Here is a 23,691-nt window from a genome sequence, read left to right as displayed (position 1 = left end):
CTTCAATTTTTATAAATGTGAGTATATATTTTTCCATGTTACTCTTCTGTTTTTTTCACTAGTAAGGGTTTTTCATAATTCTATTTAGTTAGGACATCCGCATAAGTGTCTCAATACCATCTCATCTATTAACTATTCATGAACCATACTGCACTTTTTACCCCATCTCTTTATTAAGAGACAACTAAGAGCATCTCCAATAGCGGCGAGCGCACCGGCTAGCCGATTCTTGGCGCTCGCCGAACCATTACAGCCGGCGAGCGCCAAATCGGCGAGAAAAACGGCGAGCTCAATCCGATTCCCGAGCGCTCGGCGATGCGCTCGCCGATCTCCTGGCCGCCATTGCAGGCTCCAGATCGGCGAGCGGGATTTTTTTTATTTATTTAATTTTCGAAACACTATATATACGCGATTTGAACGTCATTTTCATTTGCACCACTTGTTTTAACGATTTGGACGTCATTTTCATTTAATTTATGTAATTTTTTTTGTTAATGTACTTTTTTAATTAATGTACTTTTTAAAATTTTAATATTATTATTGAATTTTCCCGTATATGTGTCGTAAATTTAATTCCGTATTTTGTGTGATTGTTAATGATTTGTTTTTAATAATTTTGTTTATTGTGGCTGGCTATGCCTGGGCTATTCTTATTGGAGATGCTCTAATGCATCCATCCATCTCTTAATCATCTCATTTCTTAACTATTTATTCAATTTCATTTTTTATTTTTATTACCAACAAATTCAATTAATAAAAACACACTTCATTAAATAAAAGAAAATTTCAATTTAAAATCCTAAAAAAACAAAAAAAAACATAATTAAAATCTAAAAAATAAATAAAAAAGACAGAATTTAAAATACTAGAAATTAAAAATTGCACACTTAAATTATAAATACTAGTGTGTTTGTGTGTAAAATGAAAGAGGTTAAATATGAGTATTTATAGATGAATGTGGGGAAAAAAAAATAAAAAAAACGGGCGAAAAAAACAGTCAATTTTTTTATTATTATTCAGATTTAAAAAAAATAGCCTAAATCGACGCCCACTCGCACAACCGGCTAGTGGGCGTCACGCCCCAACCGCTGCTCGCCATGTGGCGAGACAGCCCTCGTCCCACCCCTTCCCCACGAGCTACGCGGCGAGACGGAGATGTTGCAGCGGCATCTCGCTGCGATCTCGTCCCGTCGGGACGAGACCGAGCCCGCAGCGAGACGCCGCTGCGGATGCTCTTAAGCTTGTTTGAAAGCATGGGAAAACATTGTTCTGCGGATATTATTAATACTTCTCGAAAGGAATCAACCTCAAAAGTCAAAACCATTAATTGTTGTGAGCCTCATGCATACAGTCGAAATACTAAAATAAATACAATCCAAAGATACCTAAACACAACATACGACGATAAAAAACCTACAACCAAGACTATCTACACTATAAAATGTGCCTCAAACAAAACAAAACACCGGGAAAACGGACAACAAAAAACACTGCAATCGCCGAGAACGAGCAAGCCACAACAACAAAGAGTGTAGAGCAAGAAGGGGAGATGAGTCAAGCAATACTACCTCTCTTTTGGGAAGAGTTGTAGTTCGCTCCAATACTACCCTAAAGCTCCAATTTCTAGAACCCTTCAGATCGTTATGCATGTTTTTTAAAAAGGTTAATGATGGTTCTTCATCTATCCCTGTAATTAGAGATGTCAATCGGACTGGCCCGTCGGGTTTCGGGCCAACCCTACTCGAGTTGCGGGTCAATCGGGTGCGGGCTAATCGGGTTGTGATTTCTTTCGGGTTATAAAACATTTAATTATGATATGTTTGAGATATATGCTTAAACTCAATCATAAACATGATCAAATATTAATATTTGAGATAATTCTTGGAATTTTAATGCATGTTTTAGAAATTTAAATATTTTTTTGATGTTTTTAATTTATTTATCAATTATTATTATATTAATAAAAATCCAATATATAATTTGTATATTTAATATAAAATTGAAAGTTATTTTTTAGTTAAAATTAATCAATGAAGTGCCAAATTAGAAGTAAAAAAATAGAATAATAGAAATTTTATCGGGTTTTCGGGCCAGCCCATTGGGTTTTCGGGTCTGGCCCTAACGGGGTGCGAGCTAATCGGGTTTTGATTTTATCGAGTTAGAAATTTCTAGCCCTAACCCTATAAATTTGGCGGGCTATTCGGGTCAGCCCACGAATTACGGGCTACATTGACATCTCTAATATTTTTTATTTTATGCCTATTATCGAAGGAGAAACGTTATGTACTATGGAGATATTGAAAAATCCGTTCCTACTTCAATAGTGGATTAGTCATAGCATTACTATACTTTTCATATTGATTGATTGCTAGTCAATTGAACTATAGTTTCCTATGGACGGTTAAATACAAATATATAATTTTATTAGTCAATTCGAGCAAGTTTCCTATGGACGGTTAGATGCAGTATAATTTTGTTAGTTTGGTCTGTAAACAAGCCATTTAATTGGAAGATAGATGTAATCAATGTGAGGGAATATCAGATTTGTCTAGGCAAAAGTGCAGAAGTATGCAATTAAGAGTGGTCAATTTGGTTTTGGGACATACCGACATGCATTAAATTTTATTTTATTTTATTTTATTTTATAACATCAAATACAACATAATTAAATCACGGATCCGACCCGACCCCGAACCGATCCTTATTGATTTAAATTTATGCTCAATTTGTATAATATTTATTAAATAAAAAAATATAGTGAATAAAAATAATTACTATATATAATTAAGAGCAAAATCATTTGTTATTATAAATAAAAATTGTAATTGTATGAATAAAAAGAATAATTTTAAAGGTAATTGTTTTCTTTTTTTTAGCAAAAAATATTGACAGAAAGTTGATTTTAATTGTTAAAGACGAATTCAAAATATGTCAAAATCATCATATTTTTTGTGGAGGCAGATGATCTGCCGGTTTGGAGTGGGGTTTCACTCTTGGAATGGACCATTTGAAAATCCAAGATTCCAAATAATACAATACATTAATCTCGGATTAGCCAAATTTAACGACATTAGTGATATGATAGTTCTCCATAATTTAATCATGACTTGTCTTCCCAATCCTAATTCTATTGTTATCAAATTATATATTGATTTATTTTTATTTTACAATTAAATCAAAATTTTTATGCGACATACCTTGATAACCAAAGTAGATTATAGCATTATCGAACGTCAATTGAAACGACATCACATAGTAAACAGTAAAACATCATCGCATTTTACTGATTAAATTATAAGTATACTTTTATTTGTTATACTTCCTTCAATCTCGTTTTTTCATTTCTCGCATCTCGTTATTCTATAGTCGATCAACTCTTAATTTATTTATATCTTCTAACTATAATTTGGGAAGATTAGTATCCTTTTGTGAAACAATGACACGAATTCATCAATTAAAAAAGAAACTGTTTAAAAAATAATAATCCACCGTAACCTTTTAACTAAAAAATGGAATAAAATAAAATAGCCGCAATCCTAGATGTCGATGATGATTTTTAGTTGTTTAGATTTGGGTGAGGTTAGGGGTCCCAATATAGGTAATCATGAATTAATAAATTTTGGTTTCTTAATTAAAATTAGAGAAATGTCAAGAAAATTAATGTGAATCCGCTAATTTATTGACCCATACATCATTTTCATTATTATTTTAGGGTCGAAGGTTAAGACAAAAAGTGTTATATTTTAAGAAAATGTATTTGTACAAGTAATGAAATCAATAATTTATGCTCTTATGTCACTTCAAAGTTCAATCTCCATCGATATATATATTTATCCGATCATCAATCAATTCAATCTCCATAGACATATATTATCCGATCATCAATCAATTCAAATAATTAGTAATTTAGTATCGATGTATCAATTCCATTTTCAAGTTATTATTTCAAGAATTAATTAACAATTCACATATCTTAATCCCTACAACGCTTTTTTGTGAAGGATGAAAGATTAATTTGGATTTTTCCCTCTCTCACATTTACCACAAGAAGGATTAGTATAATAATACAAAAGTACACAATTTTGTTTAAGTTGATACCAAAACTAAATGCTCCACTTTTTAACACTACACTATATATATTTTTGCTAGATGAATGCATATCTAAATTTGAATTCGAGTGTTTAAATTCACGTGGCTGCATTAGTGTGCTAACTAATTTACAATAATAACTAATAACTTTCAATTCTGTATATTAAAATTATCAACACAAAGACATAATTATATCAATACAACATGTAAAATATCAATACAAAGACATAATTTATCAACAAAAGAAAGATTGATAAATTTATGTCTTTGTGTTGATATTTTTAACATACAAAATTGATATTTAGTTATTAGTTATTACTGTAAAAAGTTAGTATTTATCACACACCTAAATTCACATGTTGATAATAATAAGATTTTTATATTATCCCATTAAATTCTAAAGTAAACGACATAACATTGAATGTCTATTTTACAAGATAGTCGGCACTCAAATCGTTGTTGTCTTGTTGATTAATGACAAGAGACAATTAGACAATTAGACTTACAAGTTGTGCATGAGGCCAATGAGTCAAAGACTACAACGTAGCCCTTCCTTCAAGTTTGTCTGGCCTCACTATAGGTCATCATGTCGAGCCCCACCATGCGCGAAGGTCGGCTTGATCCGGACCCAACCCCAACCCCAACCCCAACCCCAACCCAAACCAGTACCCGACATGAACAGGTTCCATGATACATTTCATGTCAGATTGCTCATGGACGGTTTTGAACATAAGATCGATAATGGTTTTCCATCTGTCTTGTATTAGTTTTTTTCATGACGGCGTTTATGAAAATTCGTAGTCTATAAAAACGTGATGTATATGAATTTCAATGATGGCCTATAATCAACACCAGTTATGGCCATATTCCCCCATCAAATTGCGATGTGTCCATTTTCAATTGGATTTTTGTGTGATATTTTGTGCAATGATTTCTTAAAATTTGATTATGATACATATTTGTCCTTATACAAGAAAAAGTGCATTTTAACGTTACATTCAATCTCAACCATAAGATTGTAAAGATCAATGGATACAATGTATTCTAAATCCTCACAAAACATCATCATTTTTGTAACAAACCAAATGCGAGAACTTAACAAAAACTAGTCTATAGGCGAGAGACAACTCATCCAGTCTATAAATCATCATACAACTATTGTCTGACACATCCCAAGCACGGGGATTCATCCCAAAAAACTAGTTTATCATAGAGATTACGTATTTTGTCTATAAACTACACATTTGTTGTCTTACACAATCGTGAAACAACGCCGGAGTGCATAACATATGAAGTATTACGTGTCTTCATGTATATATCTCCATTTATTGTTTCACATGGTTATACATAATTGTGTTATAGGTTCAAAGCAACATATGGGTCTAGTTGTGGATGAATACAACTACAACAATCTTTATTGTCTATCTCCATCTTCGAGAAAATGGTGTATGTTGCTCAGAATTGTGGGTCTTAGGAAATTTGTACTCATAATAATAAATTGTGGGTCTTAGGAGTACTACCATACTATTGTAATTTAATAATTTGTGCTCTCTCTATTTAGATCTCATTAATACAAGTTACATCAACGCATATCTCCATTATTGTAATAGAGACATAAAAAACATCAATTTATTTAACCTTGTAAAGTGTTTAAAATTTTAGGGTTTAGTAACAAAATAAATTCCAAATATAATTTAATTATAATTAAATAAATAAAGGGTTTGGTAACAATTTTTTTAACACACACGTCATATCAACAAATTAAATGGTATTCTTTTACATACAAATCAATTTTAATTCATATTCAAAATATATTTTATGCGCAACCATGGTTCATGGATTGAATCTATTCTATTAGAGATCAATACATACCGATTCTTTGTATCACACGACATCACCACAATTTAGGGTTTAATTTTGACAATATTTTGAAGTTTTATCAATGTACATAGTTTCTAACAAAATAATATCTTTATTCTTCAATTAATTCTGTGAAGAAATTTTTTTCTAAAAATGAAAACAATTGATTCCAGGTTGTAATTTTGAGAAAATAGCAAAATATGATCTCATGATCTCATCATAACTCTAATTTCAAGATTGATACTATCGAATTTTCATGAATATATGGTATGAATAAAAATCCACTAGCCTCAAAATAGTAAATTCCAATATATTCAAATGAGTTATTTTCTGCTCTCTATAACAAACTTTATTTTCAGTAAACCATGGTGGCATCACCTTGGCTTATGAATGCCTAAATCAAGATATATAATTTTATAATTTATGATCATATATTCTATTTAGGTTTCATAATTGTTTGCTAAATATAGAAGCATGCGTTTACCTTCTTTGACTCGATGGGTTTTAAATTTTATTTACATATAATTTTATAAATTATATGTGAATGACTAATTATATATTTACACGTCGATTTTTAAGTTGTATGTTGCTGATTCATGAATTGAGCTAGCTGTTACTTTTATTTTTAAATAACTTTTCAAGATGTGGATTCCGATAAGCAAAGACTCAAAGCGCGACTTAGTTGATAAGCTAGTAGCGTACACTTTCTCCTCTAGTTAATATGTCGATAGATCTTATGTGTCAACGCCACTTTATATTCTTGCACGAGATCTCGCGATGCCACGTGAATTTTCGTTGCCAAAATTTGAGTGTATTTCACGATATTTTTTTTAAAGTAATGTAAACATTGAACATCAATTTGTCAAAATCATGACAATATAATTAAAAGGTTTTGCCATTGTGTCCAAATTAATTGGCCTATCTAATAAGTTTGAAGCATCCTACACATATTGCCAATAGTGATTGCCTCTTTACGAATTGAAGAAGCCAATTTGACAACTAAATTAACAAACAATAATGTATCATATGAATAAAATCGTTTCTTAATTTTGTGTTCTCAAATTAGATTATAACGCAATATTCCACTTTCCAATAATATCATAAACTACTTTCCTGGATGGATTGGTCCATAGTTTTGGTGTATTCATTAGAATTAAAACAAATGTATAAATAACATAATGCTAAAGTGAATTTAAAAAAAACGGTGTCCATATAAAATATGCAACAAAATATTTATATATGGTTTAAATTCTATATTTTAAGTAAAGAAACATGGTAAAAATCAGAAGTCAGACATTTTTAAAAGATGGAAGAATACAAATTCATCCTTTTCTCAATTCAAAGGCTCACACCAATTAATAGTCTGCAGAAAAATACATAAAGAGTGCTTTTCAAGATTTCCATAAAATCTTACTTTTCTTATTAAGAAAAGTTGACCACATACAACAAAATCTATATTTTCTTCTTTATGCCCAAAAGGTTCATTAATTACAATGAATATCGCACACACAAATATATACAAAATTTTTTTAATAATAATATAAAAATGTATATTGTTGTATACTTTTATATGCATGCGTTCATTTAAGAACCTTTCTTAAAATTAGAACATAAAATTAAATATTATTAATATCTGTTACATCATAAAATACATTAGTTCATCAATCAATATCCGTTCATGAATATCAGTTCTTGTCTCTTAATGTCAGATCCTAACTCAATATCAAGAACTGATATATATGATTTCCGGTTCTTAAAATTTCCATTTTAACAAAGTTCTCAAGAGAACAACTTCCTGCATGCCACTATATATTTATAATTTAGACACGCAAAGGAAAAACTATAGATATGATTTGAATTTTGGCATCAGCATATAACTCAGTATATAGAAATATTAAAGCAGAAAATAAGTAGGGAGACGTGGAAGCTATAAGGCCAGAAGTGAAGCTTATTATCTCAAGAGGGTTTCAACCACAAATATTAAATAAATGAATAGTATACATGATGACTCGGATGTTTTCGTGTGTCTATTATTTTATGTGTTGGTTAAGTATTCTAGTTTGAAATGTATACTTATATATTTCAAAAACAAAGTTCCAAATGTATACTTATATATTTCAAAAACAAAGTTCGATTTGTTCATTTTTTGTTATTTTATTATTTTATTTAAAACTATAGAGAAAATAAATCAATCAAATTTATTTTTTACAAATTTTATAAAATAGAAAAATGTTTATAACATTTTTTAATAAATATGCATCAAACGGGGATGATTGTTGTATTCACAATTATATATAAGGACTCTATTTCTTTCCAAAAATTAACACTTAAAAATCTTATATTTTTGTTTTTTTAAGGAGCACATGAGGGATGAGATAAAACAAGGAGATGGTGACAGAAAATTCAGGATAAAAAGTGTTGGAATATACTCTAGCTAATTTAAACACATTTCATCCACATGTAATATATATGATACATTTTTTATATATTTTTAATTTTATAGATACATGTTTGATGTACTGTTAGAATTCAGAAATCACATTCTTTAAATGGGCATACGCCAAATTTAGCTTTTCAATGGCTCAAACTTTGAAGCCATGCTAGATAGAAGGCATACAAACAAACCTATAAAAAAAAAAAAAAAAAAAAAGCAAAGTGGACAATATTTCACGGACGGACCGAAATGGAAAAACTGGACACATTTCACGGACGGAGGGAGTAAGAAAGATGAAGAGAAATTATAGTATGAGAGAAAATAAAGTTTTTGGCAATAAAGGAAATTACTCAACAACCTTGGGACAACTAAAAAAAGAATACGACTCAACTACATTGGGACGGAGATAGGGAATATACCATATGCAATGTAAGTTCGAATGGGAATCTTAATTCTTATGAGAATAAAGAGTCATGCTCGATCATCTAGTGGATGTATCTCGTTGGAATAATGCAGTATTTAACACATACTCCATAGGATTGAGTTGTGGTGAATCCTATATGTTTTTTAGAATATTAGCTTAAATGTATAAAGGCAATGTTTACGGTAAATTAGTTTCCCAGAGAAATCAACATTTGATTTTTATAGGACTTAGGTGTTGCATTCACTTAACAAGAAGATGTATCAATTATATATCTTAGCGACTAAAGGTTGAAAATATTTATTCTCTATCAAAATAATTAAGTGTTATCAATTTTAGCGTTGGCTTAACTAACAAAGCAATTGTAATTAAATATTTCAGTTATTGGAAATGATCATTTGTGCATCTGCGTGATTATAGAAAGTTGTGGAGGCTTAGTTATCAGAGAACATGAAATAACTACTAATTAAATTAGTTCTAATTAAGGCAATGGTGAGATATATGTTTTGGTTTTTTAAGTTCCATAAGTATGTGGATATATAATTGAATATTTTATTTCTTTTTGTAAATCATAATATGAAGCATGAGATTATTAGATAGACACGTCTCATCAAACTCCACATAGCGGAGTGTTTTCCATTAACACATAGTTTTATGAAATATTTTCTTGGGAGTTCATTTTATTATCATTGATATATGTAACGGTTTGAGGTGTCTTGTGTATAAATTAAAAGTTGTATATATGGTTCCTAAACAGGGTAGTATCTTAGGCCCAATTTAATTAAGCCCAAACCATAGAAAAAATTATTAGGTCTATATTTAATGTGCAGTGTGACTATTTTTTTATGATGCGGAAAAAGCATCGACAACATAAAACATATCAAAAAATATAAAGGGGCAAAACAGTCTATCTCAAATTGCAATGCGTTTCTTGATCAAGTTCAGTTCAAGCAAAAATAACTGAATTTAACAAGTTCAGAAAATCTCACACAAAAAAAAACTACTGATTTTCTCCAACATAGAGTAGACATAAATAGGTTCACAATCATTTAAAAAACTGATCTAACATCTAATAACAAAAACTAGTTTTTTAGGATAACAAAGTTATGATGAAAAGAGATGACCGTTGTAATGCGGAGAGGCAGAGAGAGGTCTTCCAAAGCTACCGGCAGAGCTGCTCAACAGCAGTTACAATCTGCGAAGGTTGGACGACAGTCACTTCCTCCAACGTCCCGGCATAAGGAGTGGGCACGTCCTGAGACGAGAGGCAAACAATGGGCGCGTCCAAGTAGTCGTTGAAGTTCTCGTTTATTGCAGCAGTAAGGCTGGCCCCAATACCACCTGTTCTCATGCACTCCTCGACGATCAAAACTTTGTGTGTTTTCTTAATGGAGTTCCCGATTGTGTAGAGATCAAAGGGCTTCAAAGACCTAATGTCGATCACTTCTGGGTCGTAGCCTTTGTTCACCAGGGTCTTGGCAGCTTGCATGACGTGGTATCGCATCCGCGAGTATGTTAAGATTGTGACATGCTCGCCGGGCCTCACCATCTCTGCTTCTTCTAGTGACACTACATACTCTTCATCGGGAATCCTTTCCTTTAAGTTGTATAGGAGCACGTGCTCGAACAGAACCACAGGGTTCTCACTGCGGATGGCAGCCTTCATCAGACCCTTGGCATTGTATGGGGTCGAACAGGCAACCATCTGGATTCCGGGGATTGACTGGAAGTAGGACTCGAGCCTCTGTGAATGCTCAGCTCCAAGTTGGCGCCCAACTCCTCCTGGTCCGCGAATGACAGTTGGAATAGTGAATTGCCCGCCTGAGGTGTAGTGCAACATGCCGCAGTTGTCAGATATTTGATTGAAGGCCAAGAGAAGAAATCCCATGTTCATGCCCTCAACAACTGGCCTTAGACCTGTCATAGCTGCCCCAACGGCCATGCCGGTAAAAGAATTTTCAGCAATGGGTGTATCGAGCACCCTCAGATCTCCATACTTGTCAGCAAGACCCTTGCTGACCTTGTACGAACCACCATAATGTCCCACATCTTCACCAAAGATACAAACTCGAGGATCTCTCTCCATTTCTTCCTCCAGTCCTTCTCTAAGGGCTTCAAACAGCAGCACTTCATGCCTGGAACAGGTATCCACGTCATATTATTTAGGATTTAAGATCAGAGAGCTGGTATGAAACATAATTGCAAATTAAAAGGAGATAACATGATCGCATCACAATACATAGATGTTTCCCAACACTGCAATGGCTTGAGCACAGAATCTCACATGTTCGTGATCACACAATCCCACCAAACCATTTAATTATAACCATGAAATTAAATTACATGGATTAGGGAGATCTTTAATCTAAAAATGAAACATCCACTGCAAGGAAAAAAATTATTGCCACCTAAACTATGGTCATTTTGAAACTTTGTAACCTAAACCTTTTATTCAATTTGCAAAATGCTATACTTTACAACCAACAGCCAAAATTTGTGTTAGGTGTCAGTTATTAAGGCTCTCTTCATCTTGTTAGGAGTTCAATCTAATGCCTATCTCACATGAAGTGCTCAGCACTCAGGTTATGGTAAATTCAACCCTAACCATTCAAAATTTCAAATGCACAATTAAGCACAATTTGCGTACATTGGAAATATAGGCACCAGATATCACTATCACTCATATAACAACAAAAATGAAAATTTTAGCTAAAAACAAAGTTCCCTGGCAAAGTTAAAAGGTCAGATAGAAAAGTTTTACCAAAAGAAAAAAAGAAATGATCAGGTTGCAAAGTTAAAATATAAAAAGCAACCCCACGAAGGAGTGTGGAAGAAGGTTGGGTAAAGAATGCAATTCCCAATGCTTGTTTGCAGAAAACAACATCAATGCATATACTGTGTACAATAATGTCCTAATATGAACCATGAACCATCCAGTCTGTCTTCCTGTGATGATGATTGTAAAGCGCAACTCCTAGTTGTAACCTTTCAAATAATTAACAAACTCAAAGTCTGAATGCGTCCTCATGAACAATGAATATAGAACCTTTTCCTTCACACAGTAAGGTAACACAAACAAACTAATGGACTAGTCTTTTCGATAATGGTACACATGCATAACCATGAACACAGAGAAAGTTATCTAACACTTGGTCCAAGTGACTTGGAAGATAAATTTGAACTAAGACCACCTCTCAATAAAAGGATGAAAAGAGCTAAAAGACAAAGAGAATTCAGCCACACATGAACTACACATAGCTCACATCGCAGTAGATTTCCAAAAGAAACAAGAACTTTTCAATTTGTGCTATTCAAACAGAGACAGAAACCATACATAAAGCATAGTTAATAGTAGTAACTAAAAATCTTACCCTGGTTTGGAAGCAGCTGATGCAGGATTCTCAGTCTGTGCCTGAATACAACAGATAAATCAAAACCTAGGTCTATTAAAACGAAGCAAAAACCAAATAATCCCCCTCTATCAACAAGGAAAATGAACCAGCATAAAATCCAACTACACGACACAGCACTAACCGCAACTGCGTGGGTAGCGATTTTCCCAGCATTCCGAGATCTATTAATCCGACCGGAGATCGGCCTCGCCTCAGATCTGATGACTGCGAAATCAACAAACAGTGAATAACGGAATACAATGTATCACGAATACAACAAAATTCCACGAGATTCACGATCGCAGAATGCAGTCCAACGATTTTACACAAATTAACCAGACGCAGCTCCACTAGATAAAAAAAATCTGATAATTTCAATTATTTACAACGGTACAAATTTTACATTAGCAAAATTAAGATCCGGAGGTGGAGAGGAAGAATAGATATATATACCAGGAAGAGAGGGGAGAGGAGAAGCAGACGATTTGACGGCTTGAACTGCGGCCGATGAAACTCCAAATGAAGCTGCTGCCATTGAAGCCTCTGTTTCTACGAATGTATAGGCGATTGAAGCTGTGAGATTAGAGAGAGATCCTAGTAAGGTGGTGTGGCGGAAAAAAGAGCTTATATATTGGGAGGGAGGGATGGAGGCGGAGATACAAATGCAAAGAGAGTGGTAGATATGAAGTACAAATAGCAATGGCGATGATTCCTATGATGATTCATCTGTATTTTCGCCATGTGTGAATGAACTCAACTGCCCACAGCTATTGCTATTCTGTGTTTCGCCAATGGACTTCGGATCAGTCAATTGAACAATATCATACTAATGCGAAATTCAGTCCTAGACAATTGAGTCGTCCGTCCCGTTAATCATGATGAATATGTATCTCTTTAGCTTGTCACATTTATCTCATTCGAAATGGGATTTTTTTTCTGGCGTGAGATTATATGCAATGTTGTTAAGCAGATCGTGTGAAAAATTGTGTCACTATGGCTGAATTGATAGGAGTAATATTTTAAACTTTGATACTTGGAAGGAACAATTCACAGAATTTAGTTATATATTGCTCTGACCATAAAATTTGAGGTTAGTCGTCGCTTTTAGAATAAAAATTGATCAATTCATATTGTTCAGGACGTGAGGATATTAACGATATATTTATGACCAAAAATAATAAAATGGATAACTGCAGGAAGAAGGTAGTTTTTATTTATTTTAATTTAAAAAATAAAATAAATGAACATGTACCGAACATTTAAACGAAAAAACGTATAAATAGAATATTAATAAGGTTGAGCTTGTGCTATATAATCACTATTTTCTTCGTTCACCTAAACTTGACCTCAATTGAACGTTTATCTGGCGAAGTTCGGCCCAGAATTTTTCGAACCATCCATGAAAAACATCCATGAGATACAACAATGAAAAACATGATTCATGGGAACAAATTCAATGCAAGAAAATGAATCTACTACTTGAGATGTGAAGATTACCTTTACTAAAAAAAGAAAGAATAGCAGTAGCAGATCTAATCATCCTCCATTGGTACATCTGGAATGTCAAACCTGTCTTCTATAATTGTTCTGTTAACTACAGACAGAGGAGTCGGTGCTATGGGAGTTAAGGAAACACGACTAGGTAGAGTTATCGAATGTTTTAGAAAAAACTAGTTCTACACCCTGTGTAAAGATGGAAGGTATTATCACCAAGAAGAGAGAGTCAGAATGTATGTTGCGAACAGATATAAAACTCAGACAATGAAGGAGAAGGAAAGGATATATATTCGCATAGGATCACTATCTTTCTCTCCACGGTTACGGCTATTATTTAACTCCCTCAGTATTTCAGGCGTAATCTGCGGGATAGAGAAAAAATGCAGATAGTATCACAAATTCCATGAATAAGAACAAGAATGGGATCAGTTTATCATAGGTAAGCTTATGAACTTACTAGTTTATGCCTTTGCCTTTCAACTAGTGCAATGAGACAATCTTTGTCCTCCTTTTTTAATCCATTTTTGTACCTGCACAAGAATCAAGCAAAGCAGGAAAAATTTACACAATGCAATCAAAATAAAATATTAAGTAATTGATTTTTAGGAGAAAATGTCAAGAAGATGAACTAACCTCTGTGCAAATGCAAGAAGTGATTGATGCCAGATTAAAGGCATTACCGTGGACTCATCATAGAATTTCACAAAATGTGCAACCAAAGCATCAAGTGCAGAATATGTCAATGCACACTTCTTCTCAATTAGTAATTTGATGAAATAACTGCTCAGAACGTACAAATGAAATTGTCTTCATGAGGATGGATCCAAAGATATAGGTAAACAAAAATGAAGATAAATAGCATTGCAATCAAAATGGAACTTGTGTAATCAATACAATGGATTGCTTAGTAAGCAGCTAGGTCGTAGGAGGATCAATAAAATATTTATGATTTGCTCTTGAAAGTGACTTCAAGCTTATTGACTGTCAGAGATATAAACTATGTTGTGCATTTATGGAATTCCAGAAGATTATTGCATATGTCTAAACCTTGTTGTACTGCTGTATTCCATGTTCGCAAGCGTCGCTAATGTGGCACTGTCATGAATAATAGAGAAAACATATCAACAAACAAATTGTGATAGATAAAAAAATACTACTGTAGAAATTAGAGAACCAGGCGAGAGAAAATCAGTTCACGAGGAATTAAAAGTTTCCCTATAAAGCAGTAAGTGGGTTGTAATGCAGCCAACTTCCAAATCTCAGGAAACTATTTCACTTTGTTGTTGATGCTATTACAGCCAAGTGCAAATACATCGCTAGTCCAGTTCAGCTAAATTACATATTGGTTTTCCGGTGATGAGCAATGGGTCATTTCAGTAAACAAACTGATCTATGTGTCTATGAACAGCCTATGACATGGGTAAACATTTCAACTGCTCACTTTACTGATTAAAATTGTTAAAATTAGAGGCTTTGGAAGTGTTAATTGTTAAATATATACATGTTACTTATGAATAATGATACAGTCAAGTTTCTCGATATTAAAATTTTCATATCATGGTTTTCAGCAAGTTTATGCATCTCATCATTGATTTCTTCAGCAAGTAATGAAAAAGGCATCAGATGGATGCAAAGTTACCTAGGTAGGGGATAAGGAATAGAAACCTTCTTAATGATGCTCCCAACTATCTCAGCCTCCCTTAGATTGCATGTCCTTGACTGTAAAAGAACACAACAGGCATAACTAGTTGAATTCAATTCCAGAAATGCAGAACGAGATGCAGGTTGCTTGAGAAATTCCAAAAAGCTGCATTAGTGCCTCTTTACACTAACGAACAATGCATTAATCAATCATATGTAAGCATGAACATAGACTTGTTCATAGGCTATGAAACATACTAAAATTCCCACCCAAACAAAAAACGCAGATTCATTACTAAAATCACTACTAAAATCCACCTTAAATCAGTAAAATCACTACTAAGGGGAAGGCGAGCAAAAAATCACATTGCAGTTGGTTATCTGTGACAAGGCTATAGCCTCAAAGCATACCTCTTGTACAGTTCAGTGACCGAGTCATCCGATTTCGTCATTGGTTGTGCTCCTAAACACAAACACACATCATTCAATAAACTTGCCAATAGCCAGGAGTCCACGACACTATGCATCATTTCATAAATAGACAACCACAAGTTTTTGTATTAGCAATACAACATATTGCCCGAGTAGAACCCCCGAAACAAAATTCTAGCACTAATGCTTAGAGTCCCCATCGATTATGAAAAGAGGAGTGGCGTTAATTGTCATCAGCAAATTAAACGCATACCGGTTGAAACTTGAGCATCTTTTTTCTCGATCTCCTCCACGATGTCAGCCACGGTTTGTTCAATGCTATCATCTTTCGATAGGAAGGCCTCCAGCAACTTCTCGTCCTCCTCATTAATACCATCCTTTGCATCATAAGAATACAATTAGCACTAAAAGATGGCTTCAATTACCTCTTCCACAAAACAAACATTCTACACCAAAATTATCTGACACTCAAAACTGATCCAAATCCCAAATCCAATCTTCTAAAACCCCCCAGTTTAGAAAAAATATGTTCTCGTAACAGAACTAGAAGATATATTTAGAGTAAATCAAACCTCGAAAACACCTTCGGAATCATCCACGTCGTCATCGTCGTATTCGTTTTCTTTGCGGCAGTGACTTTGGGGAAACACGATTTTACTGTTGGCGGTGTGATCGGCGACATTTTTGGCGCTTTCCTCTTCTCGCTGGATCTCCTTCTGCTGCAAAAGGGCTTCCTTGAGAATAGTACAGCTGACGGTTGACGGGACGAGCTTGTCCACTAGCTGGTGGTGCTTCGTCGGCTTGCGCCGCTTCTTTCCTGAGGATAATGCGTCGGAGCCAAGCGGCAAAAACGGCTCCGGATTCGTGTTTCGTCGACGTTTCATCGACATTGTTGCAGACAAAATCCAAATCCTTAAACCCTAATTTGAGAAGAGAGGTTTTAGGTATTATTTTTCTTTTCTCTTTTTGTTTTGTCGATAGCATTGGAATTTAAATTGAAATAAACTTCTCCATATCTAATTAAGATTTGCAAATTTTATTTGTTTATAAAATCATTAAGAAGGTATCTATGAATTTATCGTAATATTAATAAAAAAATTCTAGTTTAAAACTTTTATTGTTAAAATTGAAAGTTATAAACACAACTCGTGAAGTGTATTAAAATGAAAAACAAGTATATACATAAAACAGAAATACAGAAAAGTAAATAAAATTGCCTTAACAAAAACTGCCTTAATAAAAATATAGAAAATTATATGCATAAACAAAAATGTGGAAATAAAAGCTTAGAAAAGGAGGAAAGGTAAAATACTTTCTTTCAAATTTTAATCTGAATAATATTTTCCTTAACATATTTATTTATTACTACAACTTATTAGTCTAAACTCTAAAACTTGTTTTGTAAGCTTTCACACCAATTACACAGTAGATGGAGAATCATTATTAATTTTGTTTACAAGAAGATACTCATATTTGTATATGTGGATTCACTACAAATGATTTTAATTTTCCTCTTCTTTTTCTTTAAGACGACAAAAATGGAACTCTTTTCTGCTGCTTTCGAGTGTACAAGAAAACTTCATAGTTCTTTGATTCTTTTCAGCCAGGGCGTTCGGAAATAACCTGAAAGAATCATGTTCTCGTTGATCGGCCATCTGTGAGATCAAAGCGAAGCAAGGAATGCTACAACTGGCAGAAAAGGCGAACCTCGTTTATTAAGGGCAAAGCATTCTCTTCCCATTCCGTTGCCCACCTAACGGAAGATACCCTTTCCATCAAGCTTGATCTCATCGACTTCAAACCATCACATCTCTCTGGAAAACCCTCAAACAGCATCTGTAAGAAGCCGATGCGGTTATGCTTATAACTTGTCAACGAAACCAGCTCAAAACATTGAAGCAGAATACACTAACTACTAAGAGATGTTTCTTACCTACCCTTTAGTTTAAAGCATGTGTAATTACAAATTTTTAAAACATATGTATCATAAATCTCCTATTGGTATGTGAAATGTGAACATGATGCAGATGTACTTGTCGATATGTCTAAATTATTCGACATGCGAAGGACATTCAACGCTTTATGGGCAATTTCCAGTTTCTTAAACATAGTAGTATAAAGAAGCTTACCATGAGTTCATCAGCCAGTTCTGAAGATGACGAAAAAAGGAGGCCATTCTTGTTAACATCCACCAGCTCCTTTATGCTAGATGCAGATTCGAGATGGATATATTTATTAGGTCTTTCTACGTAGTCTACCTAAGAAATTTTTAAAAAATTAACTGATCTTACCAAGAATATGAAACAGCACACACGGGCAGTCCACAGCCGAACATATCCACAACCTAATTAACCAACATGTTCAAAGATGAAAATCTCTCTTCAAAAGAGCTATTTTCCAACAAATTGTTATACCAGATCTCCTATAAAACTGAAGTTGAGGCTTTATTAGCATAGACCTTCATTGGTAGATCCAGACCTGATGACGACGTATGCAAACAGACACCTAAATCTGCTGACCCTGTTTGTGTAAAAAGGGGATAATGTAAGTGTTTATATACGAAAGAAAACCTTAAACCTACTGAGGCTTCTAAGTTACTACTTACCAAGAAGTAGTGGATAATCCTCTGCTGACAGCCACATTGTACGGAATGCTACACGTTTGAGGCTAAGTTTTCTTATCTTCTCCTCGTACTTTTCCTTCTCAGGTCCTTTACCTTCAGTTTGAGGTATTATTTTCTTAGAATACATAGAAGTAAAAATTAGATAGCTGAGGAAAATCGGATGGGGTGTAAGATAGGCATACCAGTAATGATAAACAGCAACCTTGGATACAAGAATTGTTTCCCTTCATTAATACTATCCCAGACAACTTCATTTGCAACAGAGTCATCCTCACCTAAGAGAGCAGCAACGCGTCTATCATACATAAGTGCTGCTTCCAGTAAAATACCAAAATCTTCATCTGGAGTCCTGAATAAAGTTATTCTTTACTGTTCAACTGTGTCAATGTAAACTATATGTATATCAATATACATGCTATCAACTGCTGACAATAACAGATAAGGAGATGCAACGAGCCACCTTTGCTTCACTACGTCAATTCATGACAAGCAGATTAAAAGTTCTACAAGAAAGGTGATGTAAATTGAGGTGGCAAGGAACCAAATTATCAGTAGTATACCAGCTTGTACTGCTGACAACCAGTGCTGGTCTGTTTTGGTTTAAGAATACATCAGAACCAGCACGAGTTGTAAATGGAGTTGCAGTAGGATCATTGTCTGGCCCTGCCAATCCTGCAATGTTTTAATTTTAGACCGAATTTAGCGGGGACATGCTTGCTGAGTTTAAAATGAATCAGAAATAGTTTCTTTGCTTCTTTCACCATTGCTTATGCAATCTTGAAGACCAAATGGCCTGTGGAGACTTTTGCTAATCCTGCAAAATAACTAGAAAATTGTTGACTTTAGATTTCTAACTCAATGTCGTCTCTAAGCTAACCATGGAATATCAATTTGCTCACATCATGCTTCTGCTCGAGTGATGCAGGTTGGAAAAATTCAGGAGGCTGATCATACAAAACAGTGGCCCTGCAGTGTAAAAAATCACAGATGTAAGTTACACTTGAAGCAAGTGGGTGAAACAAATACAATAATGTTTTCATGTCGTCATCTTACTTAATTCCCCAGTTCAGAAGCAACTCATGTTGCATTGCCCTTGTCACACACAAGGAACCATGGGCCATCATGCCATAACGTTTCTCAATCCTAGTCATATATAAAAACACCGGTTATACAATCTCATGCAAAACCAGCCATCAGAAAGGCATCAAAATTGGACAAGTTAAAGTCCAAATTCACCAACGATATATCGTAACAAAGAGACTACTCCTTCCAAGTGACAGAGCCAGTAGTGTGTATCCAAAATTATGCCAATCAACAATGAATGCTGATTTTCTCAACCAGCTGGCCCACTTCACAACCACTAGAGTAGGAACTGACGGTGGATTCTGCAGAAGCAACATTACATGATTTAAGCATAGCTTACTAATATTCATTGGTGTTGTATACAAGGAACAACATAATGATTGGATAGTGAACATTCATCCATTTTCATGCGATGTATCCGCATCTTTTAACTGCCCAGGTAATAGTTCTGTAAGCAAATAATTGCAAACATAGATGGTCCCTAGCTTTACATTTGGCCGGTGAGTCATTTAAAAAACAAGTTCACCTCAACAGCATATACTCCAGTAAAGTTAACAAAGTTTGATTATAGAACACAACGACCATGTAAATTAAGAAAAGTATTAAGAAAGAATAACAAGAGTATGGAACAGTTATTACGCATATCAGTAGAGTAGGGATAGGGAATAACAAATAAACACAACATGAAGCTCACCTGCACTATGAAAGCATCCGGAGCTGGTATCTTGACACAGAGATACCAAAGCAGCGTAAGAAACTGGACTATGGGCTTGAGAATAAGAAATAAAGGACGTAGAATACTTGGAAGCCTTTGAAGAACTGTTGGCCATGGTGGCTGTGAAAAGAAATGAAAGATTACTGTCAAAACCCTCAAAATTATAACATTTCAATCTATGAGCAAAACCTTAATCATACCATTCTGTGGATGTGGATAGATTGGTGCTCTAGCAGCGAAATGTGGGGTTCCGAACCTATCCAAAGATCAAACCTTCAATCAGGAAAATAAAAACAACTACAAGCCATCCAACAATACCATATTCCATACAAATGTACAATGCACACATCTGGAATCATATAGTAGAACTTTATAATAAGTCTAAACTTTAGTAATTTATAGAATTTTTAAAAACTTCTCCAGCTGAGCTGAGTCATAAAGTATAAGAGAATCTGAGATATTAGCAGCAGGTAAGCAATATACTATATTATTTTAATTTGTAATACTCCCAAGTATATCCTAAGGTAGATGGCGCTGACCAATATGTACAGTCATACTGCTCTACTGACACTAATACGTACAAAAATCAGATATAGAGAGTATGAATAAACAGTAGAAAATCGACATATAACAAACACAGAAAGCATCGCGCAGAAACCATTTCCAATGTACTATAAATCAAGATATCATGCAATGCGTTAAGAGATGGGTAGCGTTGGATAGATTTCATTAAGGGCATAATCAATTCAACACACAACACATAATCGTAACTCGTAAGTATTGTCTGTGCTGAATAAATAAATTGATAGGAGAAAAGAACTAAGGCTTAGAAAATAAACTAGTACCATACCTCCATATGCGACAATATCAACATCTAGTAAAGCCTGAAACAAAGATGGAATTTTATTATTCATAAGCCCCAAAAGGATAAAGAGAATCAAAAAGCACTTTAATAATTGCAACTTCTTTCATAGTCACAGGCGCTTAAATCATAGCCAGTCTAGTTACAGCTCTACATGAGGCATGTACTGCAGATTAAGCGAACTCAGACAAAAGTCCAACGTGTTCATAGTATAGTATTTCCTTTCAGAATTTATAAATCATGAGTTTATGAGTAAAAATAATTGTAGCACTTCCAAAACTCCAACCTTCTCATTTTCCAAAATTCTATTCCATTTGCAGTTTGAAGTTTTCTCTCTGTGACATAAACATAAATTTACTCACTAGCTTTCATCAATAATTGACTCCATATCATAACAGGAGATGACATTAAAGTGAAAAAATCAATACTGTAATTTTTCATATTCAAAATTGAATCTTAAGCAAGTATCACATATAATAATAACATAGCACGATTCCTTAAGACACCTTATTACTCACGTTTCTGTATATAATATGTATTCTTACACCACTTTCTACTCTCCCACCCATTCCCAAGAGAAATGTGCCATAAATCATGGGATTAGGAGAAAGATGAAAAATATATTATTGGCCTGATAACAAAATCTTAGACACCAAATACAAAGGAAATCATTCCAGCCTAATAAGAAATCTAATTTGGTATCCATAAGCATAAAGTATGGGTATATAACTCTTCAACATATGATAAACAACAGATACGGAGTAATAAATTAATAATCCCTGCACATATCAAAATTTTGAAAATATAAACCCCTGATTCCAGAGCGGAAGTATGTATATATTACAATAACCATAAATTACTTCAAACACAAACACATAAATACATGCACAAAGATAGAACAACACCTGTCGAGCAAGGGAAAGGGCATGGTATTGCATCCGAGGGCTCCTACCAATGTCACCGAGCACCACCACACAAACCCTATTTCTCCTCCCCATTTGAGTCCGAGTGTCCTCTATACACTACCTGAATATAAACTTTTCATCAGAGCACCTCAACTCGACATATCCTTTACTCTTGAGCCTTTTCTTTTCCTTTTTTACCACTAAAACTTAAAGCTTCGTCGCCTCAATCATAAAATAGCAAATTTCCATTCTTAACTATTATCTTCTCAAAACATTCAACAACATTACAACGCATTGTTCATAATAACATGTTCCATTGTTCAAAACATTTTCTTATAATTATATTCCTACATTCGAACACATATGTTAATAGACAAATGGCATATAATTCACGTAAATGTGCCATCCAATTAAATATCACATATTTGATTATCATATAAATCAAATATACAAGCTTAGATTAATTAAACCAAGTAAAAAATCTAAACTGCTCCAACCAGCTAGTAGCAAAATCCAAAAACAGATAAGTTATGTCGAGTATCTCAAGTTATAAACAATATAAAAAATGAATTACTACGTGATAAGTCCTCGATGCGAATTCGCGTTATGAAAAATCAAGACAAATTCCAAAGCAGGACTTGATTGTCAAACTTTAGCATTACCCAAATAACTAGTCAAGCCATTGCACTATCCAATTTCGAAATTGGGCATCTGAATTAGTGAATTTGGACACTAAATTCCAAAATCCTCTTCAAAAATCTACTGTTTCTCTCTAAATCTCTAACATACATGCGACAGTACATATATGTAATGTTGGAATCAACAGTTATCAATGAAGCAGCTGCAGATTTATTGTATCACTGTACCCTACCTCGCACCCCTACCTCGCACAATCACTGAATTATAGTAGCAAGTAAATTGGGTAAACTGATCAGAACCCAAAACTATCTCATTCTCATAGCACAAGATATATATTTTGTGAAATTCAACTTTCTAAGCTGCCGGCATGTGCATCATGAAGCTCATACACCGATCACAAATTAATGGCCAATCACAAGCTAACAAATATGTATTCAGTCAATCATGTCACGGAAATCAATCGATTAATCGATTCAATTATACACTTACCTGCTGGTTTCGGATGCGATCGGGTGGAGTGGCGAATGAGACGGGGCGGCTGGCGGCTGACTAAAGGGCAGCAGCAGATACAGCAAATCAGCCTGATTGATCGGCGACTGAGACAGCCGGCTGTATGACCAAGTATATTATGGCGTTTGGCCGATAAGAGGAGAGGAAGGTGGAGGCAGGGCGGCGGCAAAGGCAAGAGAAAGAGTGAGAAAGAAGGCTGTGCGCGTGTGTTTCAGCTCATGTGTGCGCGTGTGTTAGATGCAAGCATTAAATTAATTATTTCGATATCATTTTTACAATTAACTTTTATAGATTACTATTCATTTTGTGTGATATTCGAGCTCAATGAGATACTCATAGTTATAAATGTTATACTACTATTATAATCAAATGAGCAATATCGTTGCAACATAGTGGTTGATGTTGCTAGTTTTCATACAATAAACAGTTTTTATATACGTCCATATTATTATTCGGGTTCAAAAAATTAGCATAAAGAATGATTAACTTAGAAGTTTCACCAAATTATCTCATAATTCTGGATGAGATAATTTCCATGACTTGTTAAGGATCTTTCCCAATTTATAAAATATTTGTATCTTTAATTTT

The 23,691-nt window shown here is 34.1% G+C and overlaps 3 protein-coding genes across 6 annotated transcripts; all 3 read right to left on the bottom strand.

Annotated features, from left to right (window-relative positions):
* Window positions 1–9,712: 9,712 nt before the first annotated feature.
* LOC121776109 (pyruvate dehydrogenase E1 component subunit beta-like) lies at window positions 9,713–14,055 on the bottom strand. Of its 2 annotated transcripts, XM_042173246.1 has the most exons (6): window positions 13,980–14,055; window positions 13,694–13,808; window positions 12,650–12,769; window positions 12,339–12,421; window positions 12,176–12,216; window positions 9,713–10,939 (listed from the first exon to the last, which is right to left on the bottom strand). In XM_042173246.1, exons 2-6 carry the CDS (start codon window positions 13,749–13,751, stop codon window positions 9,967–9,969), a joined length of 1,275 nt encoding a protein of 424 aa, XP_042029180.1. In that variant the 5' UTR covers window positions 13,752–13,808; window positions 13,980–14,055; the 3' UTR covers window positions 9,713–9,966. The 2 variants fall into 2 exon arrangements, with proteins under 2 accessions (XP_042029180.1, XP_042029181.1); XM_042173247.1 differs by lacking the exon at window positions 12,650–12,769.
* A 716-nt stretch (window positions 14,056–14,771) lies between these two features.
* On the bottom strand, window positions 14,772–16,911 carry LOC121776110. The gene is made up of 5 exons (XM_042173248.1): window positions 16,339–16,911; window positions 16,020–16,143; window positions 15,746–15,797; window positions 15,333–15,412; window positions 14,772–14,788 (listed from the first exon to the last, which is right to left on the bottom strand). The coding sequence occupies exons 1-4, from the start codon at window positions 16,654–16,656 to the stop codon at window positions 15,394–15,396; spliced, it is 513 nt and encodes a 170-aa protein (XP_042029182.1). The 5' UTR covers window positions 16,657–16,911; the 3' UTR covers window positions 14,772–14,788; window positions 15,333–15,393.
* A 141-nt stretch (window positions 16,912–17,052) lies between these two features.
* LOC121776108 (UDP-glycosyltransferase TURAN-like) lies at window positions 17,053–23,334 on the bottom strand. Of its 3 annotated transcripts, XM_042173245.1 has the most exons (17): window positions 23,083–23,333; window positions 21,955–22,075; window positions 21,038–21,071; window positions 20,388–20,443; window positions 20,167–20,307; window positions 19,626–19,774; window positions 19,443–19,532; window positions 19,289–19,355; window positions 19,151–19,214; window positions 18,950–19,061; window positions 18,572–18,738; window positions 18,372–18,482; window positions 18,225–18,286; window positions 18,058–18,110; window positions 17,896–17,971; window positions 17,474–17,602; window positions 17,053–17,389 (listed from the first exon to the last, which is right to left on the bottom strand). In XM_042173245.1, exons 2-17 carry the CDS (start codon window positions 22,045–22,047, stop codon window positions 17,366–17,368), a joined length of 1,428 nt encoding a protein of 475 aa, XP_042029179.1. In that variant the 5' UTR covers window positions 22,048–22,075; window positions 23,083–23,333; the 3' UTR covers window positions 17,053–17,365. The 3 variants fall into 3 exon arrangements, 1 of the variants encoding a protein (XP_042029179.1); XR_006045235.1 differs by lacking the exon at window positions 17,053–17,389 and having other exon boundaries at window positions 18,245–18,286; window positions 23,083–23,334; XR_006045236.1 differs by lacking the exons at window positions 17,053–17,389; window positions 17,474–17,602 and having other exon boundaries at window positions 18,181–18,286; window positions 23,083–23,334.
* Window positions 23,335–23,691: the final 357 nt, after the last annotated feature.

This window comes from Salvia splendens, chromosome 18 (genome assembly GCF_004379255.2).
Source record: "Salvia splendens isolate huo1 chromosome 18, SspV2, whole genome shotgun sequence".
NCBI lineage: Eukaryota > Viridiplantae > Streptophyta > Magnoliopsida > Lamiales > Lamiaceae > Salvia > Salvia splendens.
The sequence above is the reverse complement of the archived record's forward strand: the minus strand, read 5'-3'. Positions and strand labels throughout refer to the sequence as shown.